Raw genomic sequence first — 12,827 nt, 5'->3', positions numbered from 1 at the left:
GTATAGTGGGATCTCTAAAGGAAGAGAGTCATAAAATATAACGAATCTCCCAAATCCATCCCTTGACCAATGATCTGAGAGACTATTCAGTGCCATTTTCAGACCAGAAGGTGAAAGTATAGCTGGAAAAAAGTGGAGTATCTAAGGAGAAGAATGGAGGTAGTTCAGATAAAAGTAGAAAAATAAGATTGTGGTTATTAATCTATACTTAGCATTGTTCCAGAAAAGTTTCCGAAGCTTAAGGCTGTGATGTGTAATAATCATTTATGCAACTCAGACAAGATTCCGTGATAGTATAATACCTATTTTAATTATTATCAGAAGATATTAGTCTACAGTGAGGTTCCCTTTTTGAGATACGGTAACTAAGGTTCTGAAGGTTAATTTTCTAGGGTCCTGCAACTCTTAAGTTGCACCATCAGGTCTCAAACTTAATAAGTCTGCTTTCTCACTTTCAGACTGTCCTCTAGGTGACAAAATAGAAACCATCAGACTGGAACTTCCTGAATAATTCCCAGATTTCTGGCTTGGGCCCCTGGATGTTGAATACCATCACCCATAACCATGATAATATCTCCCATTTATTGAAAGCTTTTTATGTACAGGCAGTTTAGATGCATTTTCCCACCTAATTTTTTTTTTTTTTTTTTAATACAGAGTGGCTAAGAGGCAAAGTAGATTTGTCTGATTACAAGCCTGGGCTCATAAAAACTAGACAGCCGTTAACCAAGACAGTCAGAATAGGAGTAAGGGCAGGTCTGATAGATAAGGTCACACGTTTTCCCTTGAATAAACTGAATTTAAGGCGCCAGGTAACATTTCCAGGTTACAGTAGGTTAAGAAGTGAGTAGAAGGTGAAGAAAAGGAAGACATCTTTTTATAAGTTTGGCTATAAAGGGATGGAATAAAACAGTGGCAATTAGTAAGGATCACAGGTTGCTGCAAGGGTTTGTCTTTTTTTTTTTTTTTAAGATGGGAGAGACTTGTACATGTTTACGACAGGAAGAAATTCAGTGGAGGAAAAAAGCTTGAGAATAAAGAGGAGAAAAAGAAATAATAAGTTGAGATAAGAGGGTAGATCTGAATACAGCTAGAACATATTAGCAAGGACAGGAAGAGGATCACCCTCCTCTAAGATGAGAAGGAAGATAATGAACATGGGTAAAGTAGTAAGACAGGTTGATTAAGTTAGAGAATTAGATTCTGAGGGGTTCATACCTATGATTTCACAATTTCTTTTTGAAATAGGAGAATGTTCACCTAAAATTAAAGTGATAAAGAAATGGCATAGGAAGCTTGAGGAGAGAAATAAAAGTTTAGGAGAAAAACTGATGTGCATATTACCTATTCAATATGAGTGACATATATAAAAATGACAGCTCACCTGAGGCTGGAGACAAGGCATTGGGATAACATCCATCTGAAGAACTATTTGAAGCAATGAAAAGTGGCCGGCTAGTCTGATCTAGATCTGTTGTGCTTAGAGGCATAACACAGTGGAAATACAAAGGAATGAGAGTTGAGGGTACAGAGCAAGAAAGCAGATGAATTAACAATGAGTTCCAGAATGGATCTCGAAGAAAACAAAGGAAAGGGCTGAAAAACTGGGAGAAATAAGAATCCACTGACTTTTACAGGGAGTAGAGGGTAGTATAGGGAGTAGAGAATGGTAGAGTAAGAGAACTAGCAGGTGAAATTGTCATTTTAAAAAATGGAAGGTATCAAAAAAGGAAGGCACACTTTTCCCAGATCATCATTTATAATTTCTAAGAGTTTAAACTACTACACAATAAAATTTGATCAAAATCAAAATATTTTTGTTGGCATTATTTAAAAACTAATCATGTAGAAAATATTAAAACTGACACTTACCACACATTGCAACAGACTTGGCCTCTTCAATAGATTGATGTTTGTCAGTTAAACGAGCTTTGGTTACTTTATGTTCATTTACCTCTTGTTCTAACCTTTGCTGTAATGATTTAAGCTTGTAGTTTAAATCTATTTCTAAGTTATTCTTTTCCTGTAAAATGAGAATGAGAGTCATATACTATGCTGTGCAAGAGGCACATCATTAAATCTTATATTAATTAATATCCCATAAGAGATAATACATGAATCACATTGGCTTGAAATGTTACACCATATATACTTAAATATTTTTATTCAAGACACAGCTTTATTTTTATACTTCTTGTATATTTCACACCATCTATAATGTCTTACTTTAAAAATCATAATAAGCACATATAATTAAAAGCAAAATATCACCTTTTTTCTACCCCCCACCCCTCCCCATGTAAATCATTAGCCATGGCTGATGGCAGGGCAGAGTTCTGTTATGTTCAGGAGGGTTCACTGCGAGGATCAGAAATGAATAGGACAATTCTTCAGTTCATTTAAAAATTTTTGCTACCATTAAAAAAAACTGATCTCTATTTACAATTGCATCTACACCTAGATTTACCTTGCTCTGACAAAAGAATGTCAACATGTATTCCATTCCTGTTTGGGTACTTCTACTCTTCTTCTTTCATCCTATTTCCAAACTTATACCAGACTCAGACATCAAAAAGCTATTCTGAATGACACAAAACATGTCCAAAGGACAAGATAAGTGGTGAATTTTCTGATCATTTATCTGAGGATCTAGTAAACCTACAACATTTCAGGGAGGTAAGCTAAATCTGCATATTACCTATTCAATCCTTTTCTTAGCAAGGTAAGGACAGAGGATAACCAATGGCATTTTTTGACTGTTATGAAAATTCTACATGCAAAGGCCAATTACATTATGTATGCTCTTTACTATTTTGCTAACTCTTACTAACGAAATGGAAAAGGCACACATGGTCTACTACATACTAATCCTTTGTTTTCCTTCTTCATAATTAGTAAGGTTCAGCATCTTCATCTTACCCATGTACAAAAAATGGGGGAAAAATTCTATATGAAGAGGGATCTCCAAACCAAAGCAATTTGTGATGATCAGATAATATCAGTTATCTGATACCCTTCAAGGGTAGAAACAAACAAATAAAAATAACACCCTAGGGCTTCCCTGGTGGCGCTGTGGTTGAGAGTCTGCCTGCCGATGCAGGGGACACGGGTTCGTGCCTGGTCCGGGAGGATCCCACATGCCGCAGAGCGGCTAGGCCCGTGAGCCATGGCCGCTGAGCCTGCGCGTCCGGAGCCGGTGCTCCGCAACGGGAGAGGTCACAACAGTGAGAGGCCCGCGTACCGCCAAAAAAACCCCAAAAAACAAACAAAACAAAACAAAAAATAACACCCTAAAAAGCCCAAATTAAGACCCACATACACCTTCACACAGCAACCAACAATAAAAACTTCTAGAAATGTAAACATATAAAGATTAGGAATGAATGATCTTTTATAAAACCATCTTATAATATCTGATAATCAGTAAATACTATCTCATAATTGGTATATGTTAAATCATTTACCTTTTCTGAATGATTAAGCATGTCTTGAGCCTCTTTTCTTTCTCCTTCCGCTCTTTCAAGATTATGTTTGAGATGCTTCACCTCCTCTTGTAAAGATGTAATTCGAGCTATCAAGTAAGAAGAAAGTTCAAGTCACATAGTCACTGAAAGAGAAATCTTTTTTTCCCCAGCATTATCATTAAGATAAAAAAAGTTTAAAATCTCCTGATCAGACAGAAATTTATTAAGTGTTTTCTTAGCAGTATATACAATAACTACAATACATAGTGATAAAAATGTTAATTCTAGTTGGAGATCATCTAGTATATATTCATTTTACACATGGTCAAAGAGATAAGCCTGAGCTTCGTCCAGAAATCAGATCTGAGTCCTAATCGAGTGCTCTTTTCCCCATGTTAATTAAGGCAAGTATTTAAGTGCTTTTTTATGTATCAGACATTCTGAAAAGTATTTAATTACTCTTAAACTTAATGAAGAAAAACTCCATTACTAAAGAAACTAAGTTTTAAGGAATTCAAGTCCTCTAACAAAGCTTAGTGTTAACCTACCTGATGCTCATGTCATGCAATGGTAGCAACTCACATATTTAGAAACTCTACTCATTAAGATATGCTTTACGTTTTGTTTTTAATGCATAAGTACTTAATAAACACAATTTAATACATGCAGAATCTAACATATATGAATATAATTATATTGTCTAGTTCAAAAGTAAAAACCTATTTTCTTATTTTGTGATTCAATGTGGCCTAAGATTTGACAGGGAAATGGATAAAGCACCCTAAAAGACCCGGAAAAAATTTGTACTTCTTACAGTTTAGTGTTTAACTTGCAGTACTTGCCAAAGTCTTCAAGGCACTCAACCTGCTTCCTATATTTTACTGTTTCTGAAGTAGTTTTTTTTTTTTTTCTGGTACACGGGCCTCTCACTGTTGGGGCCTCTCCCATTGTGGAGAACAGGCTCCGGACACGCAGGCTCAGCGGCCATGGCTCACGGGCCCAGCTGCTCCGTGGCATGTGGGATCTTCCCGGACCGGGGCACAAACCCGTGTCCCCTGCTCCCCTGCATCGGCAGGCGGACTCTCAACCACTGTGCCACCAGGGAAGCCCCTGAAGTAGTTCTTTAATGAACAAATGAATATTAAATCTTTGGCACGTGATAAGGCTTGTCTGGTAGGCTAGTTCTAGGATCTAGACAGCAATGAAGCAATTTTATTTACACACACAGGCAATGTGGCATTCTGTTCACATAGGAATATTTTCATATAGGAGAAAGAAACACCTGCTAGTTTCTTTCAAATGGTTGAGCAAAAATACAGAGAATGTGTGTGTTTGTATGGAGAGAGATAAAGCAAACATGGCAAGATGTTTAAATGTTAAAGTGCTATTTAAAAAATGCTTCTTCCTGTATTTATAATAAATAATAGGTTTTAAAAATCTGTAGAAAGATAGTATACTCAGGTTAAACTGAATTTCTGTGTAGTAGTTGTTCATATAAACCAACTCTCAAGAAGACAAAGTAATGAAAATATATGGGTTGAATTCATTAGAGTCCTAGTAACTTTATAAAAGGTATGTTAAATATATTTTATTTTCCTCATTTATTGTATTTTTTAAAAAATGCTAGGAAGAAACTATAACTTGTCTGTACAATACATGAAAGCAAAAAAGCTTCACATTAAAATATATATATATATATATATATATATATATATATATATATATATATACAGTAGAAGGAATAAGAACCAAAATATCAGGGATCATAACCTAAGCAGATCAAAACAATAAAGCTTCTAGAGGAAAATAGGGAATAATATCCTCATGATTTAATCAAAGAATTCAATAGGCCACACTAAATAGCACTGACCACAAAAGAAAAAAAAATAGGACATTAAAAATAAGAAAAGTAAGACCTCCTGTTCATTGGCAGACAGGATTTAAGAGTGAAAAGGAAAACCACAGAGTGGAAGAAGATAATTATGGTACATAAATTTGATAAGGGACTAATATCTAGGACTTCCACAAACCAACAAGAAAAAAGCAAACAATCCAATAAGAAAAGTGGGGGGGCAAAAGACTTGAAGAGCATATCACAAATTGCCAATAAACATGTGAAAAGTTGCTCAATCTCGGACACCAGGGAAATGGAAACTAACCCCTAAGGAAATACCATCAGGCTCCACCTGGATGGCTAAAACAGTAAGACTGACAAAACTCAGTGGGGTGAGTACTATCCTTGAGGAGGCAGTGAAACAACCAGAACTCTCATACATTGCTGGTGAATGTAAACTGGTGCACCTACTTTGAAATACTTGGACGTATTTACTAAAGCTAAATATACTCTATGGTTCTACCACTTCTAGGTATATACCAAAAGGAAGCATATGTATGATTACCAAAGAATATGTACAAGAAAGTTCATATCAGCATTATTCATAATAATCCCCGAAGAGAAACAATCAGAATATCTGATTTAAAAGCCATTACCACAAAAAAAACTGATAAATAACTGATAAATTACAAAATACATGGAGTACTATACAGCAAGAAGAACAAACTACTGCCACATACAACAATATGGATGAACCTCACAAACAATGTTGAATGAAATAAACCAGAAACAAAGGAGTGTTTTCTGCATGATTCCATATATAAAAGTTCAAAAACAAGCAAAACTAACTTATGTGTTAGAAGTCAGAACAGTGATTACTTCGGGGAAAAAGGATTAGTGACTAAGCAGAAGTACAAGGGAACTTCTGGGCTGCTGGTAATATTCAGTTTCTATATGGGTGTGTTCATGCTGTGAAAATTTTTCCAGATACATATTTTTTATTTATTTTAATATGTACAGGTATGTTAAGTCTCAAAAACAGAAACAAAAAAAAACTCACTGTGAAAAATCTAAATATGTTAAAATCCCCAAATATGAAATCTACTATCTAAATTTGAGGCCCATCAACTCTATATAAAAATTAAAAACAAAGGAATGGGGACTTCCATTGTGGTGCAGTGGTTAAGAATCTGCCTGCCAATGCAGGGGACACGGGTTCGATCCCTGCTCCGGGAAGATCCCACATGCTTCTGAGCAACTAAGCCCATGCACCACAACTACTGAACATGCGCTCTACAGCCTGTGAGCCACAACTACTGAGCCCATGCGCCACAACTACTGAAGCCCGTGTGCCTAGAGCCTGTGCTCTGCAACAAAAGAAGCCACCGCAATGAGAAGCCCGCGTGCCGCAAGGAAGAGTAGCCCCTGCTCGCTGCAACTAGAGAAAGCCCACACACAGCAATGAAGACCCAACGCAGCCAAAAATATAAATAAATTAAAAAAAAATTATATATATACATAAACAAACAAATAAATAAATAAATGGGCAAGATACAACAGGAAAGTGCAAATTAAGGGAAAAATCCCTCAAGGTCAGATATATTTAATATCATCTATAATACAATTTTAATCCAGTAAGAAGATACAGAAGTCATAAAACCTTAACACACCAAACAATGCTGCATTAAAAATATACAAAAGCAGGGTATTATGAAATATCCACAGCTAACACCATACTTAATAAACAATACAAAAGGAAAACTAAGATAATTCCATTTATAACAGCATCAAAAAGAACAAAATACCTAGGAATAATTTAACCAAGGAGGTGTAAGACTTGTACACTGAAACTAATAAATAAATAAATAAATAAATGCTGAAATGAAATTTTTAAATACCAAAATAAACGGAAGTATATCCTGTGTTCATGGATTATAAGTCTTAATATGTTAGGATGGCAATACTACCCAAAGCAATCTATAGATTCAATGCAATCCCTATAAAAACTCCAAAGATATTTTATGCAGATATGGAAAAGCAGATCCTCACATTGATATGGAATTACTTGCAGACTGGAATATCTAAAACAGCATTGAAAAAGAACAACAAAGCTGAAGAACTCAAACTTCCAATTTCAAAACTTGCTGTAAAGCTACAGTGACCAAAACAGTGTGGTACTGGTCTAAGAACAGACATATAGACCAACTGAATAGAATTGAGAATCTAGAAACAAAACTGTATACCTATAGCCAATTGATTTTCAACAATGATGCCAAGACCATTCAGTGGGGGAAAAAGTAGTCTCTTCAACAAATGGTACTGGGACAACCAGATATCCACATGTAAAAGAATGAAATTGGACCCCTACACATCATACCATATACAAAAATTAACTCAAGTTAGTCAGAGACCTAAATATAAATGCTAAAACCATACAATTTTTAGAAGAAGACATAGGGGTAAACCTTCATGATGCTCAACTTGGCAATGTATTACGATATGACACCAAAAGCATAAGCAACATATATTAAACTGGACTTCATCGGGCTTCCCTGGTGGCACAGTGGTTGAGAGTCCGCCTGCTGATGCAGGGGACACGGGTTCGTGCCCCGGTTCGGGAAGATCCCACATGCCGCGGAGCGGCTAGGCCCGTGAGCCATGGCCGCTGAGCCTGCGCGTCCGGAGTCTGTGCTCTGCAACAGGAGAGGCCACAACAGTGAGAGGCCCGCGTACAGCAAAAAAAAAATATATATATATGCTAAGTGAAAGAAGCCTGATACAAAAGGTCACATATTGTATGATGTCATTTATATGAAATATCCAGAACAAGTAAATTCAGAAATATAAAACAGATTGGTGGTTGCTAGGGGCTAGGTAGAGGGGCATATAGGGAAGGAAAGCTTAATGGGTACAAGGTTTTCTTCTGGGTTAATGAAAATGTTTTGGAACTAGATAGACAAGGTGGTTGTACAACACTGTGAATGTACTGAATGCCACTGAATTGTACACTTTTAAATGGTTAATTTTATGTTATATGAATTTCACCTCAATAAAACAATATAAAAAAAGCTGTTAGAAATACAAGGGGGCTATGAGAAAAAAGACTACAGTCATAGTGTTAACTTTTAAAATATGTTTCAAAATTTGGCAAATCAAAGACACAAAGAATAAATGGAGTCTTAGAAAACTGGTTAGATTAGAAAATGGATCTATTGTTTTTCTTCCAAAAGTCAAATCCAAAAACATACTTAGTAAAAAACTTACACAATTTCCAAATGCCCATGTAACAGTTAAAAACAAAAGTGCATTACACTATGATATACTATTCCCTCAGCCTATTTCCCTATAGACATGAAGCTAAGAATGTTTTTGTCATTTTTAAAGGCTTATAAAAAGCAAAACAGAAGACTATGTAACAGAGATCGTATGTGGCCCACAAAACCTAAAGTATATACTATCCAATTATATTTGGGAAGTCATTTCCCATACACATGAAGAAGCTTCTCCTCAATAGTGTACATGGAGAGCATTCAACTAGGCAACAATTGTTACTGTGCCACAAGGCTAGCCTCCCAAACTATAAGAAATTTATACCTGAGGGATCTGAAATGTCTTAACAACCATAAAAAAATCAACATAAAAATTTTATGTTTGCGTGTGTGCATGTTTTACCACAATGCACCTTGTATGTTGAGGCTCATATAAGTTTTGTGCTTTTTAATGTATGTGAACTTTGATTCACATTTAAATTAAAAAATAAACCTTAAAGAAAGCATTGAAAAAGGATAAACATCAACAATAGGTCATGCTATGAATCTTCCTTAACTTCACCAATATCTAAACAACAGAGTCAGTTAAAACCACTGTTGATGAACACATAATGATGGTCTCGTCCTTGAAAGCAAGCACTTCAAGCTCAGCATTATCTGGAAAATCACAGACTTAAAAGAATTTTAGAATTGAAAGAATTTATAGGGGTCGCCTAATCTTCTTGGTTGATAAATAAAGCAGAAGAAGTGACCTGCACACAGCTAATAAGCTGTAATATGAAGAGGCCTAGAGAAGCAATTTAAGGAAGTGGAGTATGAGGCTTTTCCTAATATATATAATGAGGATACTTTCTTGGTTATATTCAGATCTATTTTAAGCCTAGTCCCTGAGAAATAAGATTGCAGAACACTCCTCAGCTAAGAACCAACAGGAGATCCTAATTTCTGTTTCCAAAGTCCAAAAACTGACCCTGACCTCTCTCCACAGAATTACAGCTAATCATCAAGCCCCATGAGACCCCAAACTATGTTCACATCCTCTGACTTAGGTTAAAATGGACTATCCCACCCCCTAATTTTCCCTGAAAGATCTGGCAACTTCCATGCATATCTGTTTTGATTAGGTAGTATGGATGCTGATGCTGACAGAAACAGAAAAAAATGTGAGAAGTGGAAGCCAGGAATCTTGTTGAAAACAAAATGATTTTATTACCATGAACAGTTTGTGAGTCTAAAAGGAAACTTTTAGACCACAAAGGCTGCTGATATCTCTAGTCCTAACCTTTCCAAGTACCAAATTCTTTATTTGCAATGGGATTCCCTTTCTGCAGTTTAATTTCTATTTCTACCAACAATGCATGAGGAATTCCCAGGTTTTAATAGTGATAATCTTCTCTGCCTGGTTAGTTCCACTATGAGTAAGACTTTTGTGAATTGGGCACTTTTAAAAATTAAGTTTTCAGGGCTTCCCTGGTGGCTCAGTGGTTGAGAGTCCACCTGCCGATGCAGGGGACACGGGTTCATGCCCCGGTCTGGGAAGATCCCACATGCCGCGGAGCGTCTGGGCCCGTGAGCCACGGCCACTGAGCCTGCGCGTCCGGAACCTGTGTTCCGCAACGGGAGAGGCCGCAGCAGTGAGAGGCCCGCGTACCGCAAAAAAAAAAAAAAAAAAAATTAACTTTTCAGTAACTGGCTGTAAAATTGGAAATATTCACATTACCTCCATCACAAGGGTGCCTGAGAGAGTGAAGAAATTACAATTTGATACAAATTATCCTGAAATAGAAAGAATGCTAACCATTTCCAGTATTAGCAAGGTCATTTTCTTTCTTTTTTATTGAAGTATAGCTGATGTACAATATTATATAAATTACAGGTGTACTATATAGTAATTCATAATTTTTAAAGGTTATACTCCATTTACAGCTATTATAAAATATTGGCTATATTCCCCAGGTTGTACAATATATCCTTGTAGCTTATTTTATACCTAATAGTTTGTACCTCTTAATTGCCCCTCCCCCCACTGGTAACCAGTAGTTTGTTCTCTACATCTGTGAGCCTGCTTTTCTGTTATATTCACTAGTTTGCTGTACTTTTTAGATTCCACATATAAGTGATATACAGTATTTGTCTTTCTCTGACTTATTTCACTTAGCATAATGCTCTCCAAGTCCATCCATGTTGCTGCATATGGGAAAATTTCATTCTTTTTTTAATAGCTGAGTAGTGTATTCTGTAGTATATATATACCACATCTTCTTTATCCTTTCGTCTGTTGATGGACATTTAGGTTGTTTCCCTATCTTGGCAATTTCCAGAGTGGCTGCACCAATTTACATTCCTACCAACAGTGTATGGGGGCCAAGGTCATTTTCTTTATGAGGACAATATGATCAAAAATATATCACCTTACACACTTAAAAATTAAGATGGTAAATTTTATGTTTTTAGCTACAATTAAAATATAAATTAAAAATATATATAAATTTAAAAAATTACCTTCCATTGATAAACAAAATGTGGTATATATGGTATAAATACAATGGAACAGTATATAACCTTGAAGAGGAAAGAAATTCTGATACATGCCACAACATGGATGAACCTTGAAGACATTAAGCTAACTGGAATAAGACAGACACAAAAGGATAAATAATAACTTCTATGAGGTAGTCAAATTCAGAGACATAAAGTAGAATGGTGGTTACCAGGGGCTGGGGAGAGTGGGAAATGGGGTATAGATTTAATGGGTATAGATTTTTTAGTTTGGAATGATAAAAAAAGTTCTGGAGATGGACAGTAGTGATTGTTGCATGACAATGTGAATGTATTTTATGCCACTGAACTGTATACTTAAAAATGGCTAAAAAGTAAATTTTATGTCTATTTTACCAGAGTAAGAAAAAATATTACCTTGCAGGTCTCCAATCATCTCAGAATCATGACCTCTGTCTCTTCGTTCAGCTTCTAATACAGCTTGCAGCTGGTAATAATCCTTGTCCATTTGTGACTTGGAATTCTCCAAAATTCTATTTCTCTCCTGCAATTCTCTATTCAGGGACTCTAGCTGAGTAATTGATTTGCTCATCTCGGTGTGACTCTTCCTTAATCTTACAGCTGTGTCTGATTCTGTCCTAAGTAAGTCATTGGCTTCTTCTAGCTAATTAAAAAAGAGAGCAAGAAAATAGTTTTTTACCAAAACACAATCAAACTTAAATTTTGATTAAAAAAAACACTACCTCACTCCAAAAACTTACCTGCTTTTGTAATTGTGCCAGTTTCTCATTAGCAAGGTGTGAATTCTGACTGACTTTCTTTAAGTCTTCTAACTGATCCTTTAATGTAGAAACTAGAAAATGAAGGAATAATATGTAAGTTTTCATAGAGGAAACATACAAATCCCTTTTAAAAAATGAAATTTGGTCTTAGGCCATAAAAGTAAGCTACATTAGGTCCATATTCCAACTTGGAAGTACCTACATTTTAAATTTATCAAAAAGTAGAGCACTGTTTTATAATACAGAATGCAAAAACAGATGTTTCCACTGCTGTAATATTTTAAATTCTTTTATTCCTTTCATAAAGGTTAATCTATTAGTGAAATTATATAAAGCTAATTTTAATATTACCTATTTTTGAATAGTACAAATCTTTGATTAGTTCAATTATCTTTAAAATGGTTCAACTAGTGGCAGGGCAGGAATAAAGACGCAGACATACAGAATGAACTTGAGGACACAGGGTGGGGTGGCGGGGGGGAACTGGGACGAAGGGAGAGAGTAGCATTGACATATATACACTGCCAAATGTAAAATGGATGGCTAGTGGGAAGCAGCCACATAGCACAGGGAGATCAGCTCGATGCTTTGTGACGACCTAGAGGAATGGTATAGGGAGGGTGGCAAGGAGGCTCACGGGGGAGGAGGGATGGGGATATATGTATACATATAGCTGATCCACTTTATTATACAGCAGAAACACAACACTGTAAAGCAATATACTCCAATAAAGATGTAACTAACTAAATAAACAAAATGCTTCAAAATTCAAAAGGTACCAAATGGTGTATAGTATAGCATGAGTCTTTCTCCCTCCACGTCGTCTCCCAGCCCCTCTGGCTCTCCTCCCCAGCAACAACTATTACTAATTCCTTGCATATCCTTCCTAAGATAGTCTGTGTATCCATACCTTAATATATAAAAACACACACGTATATATATATATATACATATATATCTATATATATGTTTTCACATG

The 12,827-nt window shown here is 35.8% G+C and overlaps 1 protein-coding gene across 2 annotated transcripts in view; it reads right to left on the bottom strand.

Moving 5' to 3' along the window:
* The window catches only part of ROCK1 (Rho associated coiled-coil containing protein kinase 1), a 146,776-nt gene that overhangs the window by 33,248 nt on the left and 100,701 nt on the right, over positions 1 to 12,827 (bottom strand). For both annotated transcript variants that reach the window (XM_032654443.1, XM_032654444.1), the window contains exons 15-18: positions 11,828 to 11,919; positions 11,484 to 11,730; positions 3,465 to 3,571; positions 1,873 to 2,023 (exon numbers count right to left, since the gene is read on the bottom strand). In XM_032654443.1, the coding sequence (XP_032510334.1) occupies positions 1,873 to 2,023; positions 3,465 to 3,571; positions 11,484 to 11,730; positions 11,828 to 11,919 (597 nt within the window). The remainder of the gene's footprint in view (positions 1 to 1,872; positions 2,024 to 3,464; positions 3,572 to 11,483; positions 11,731 to 11,827; positions 11,920 to 12,827) is intronic.

The sequence above is a fragment of the Phocoena sinus genome, chromosome 14 (assembly GCF_008692025.1).
Source record: "Phocoena sinus isolate mPhoSin1 chromosome 14, mPhoSin1.pri, whole genome shotgun sequence".
NCBI classification, from domain to species: Eukaryota; Metazoa; Chordata; class Mammalia; order Artiodactyla; family Phocoenidae; genus Phocoena; species Phocoena sinus.
This window is presented reverse-complemented; position numbering and strand designations above follow the sequence as displayed.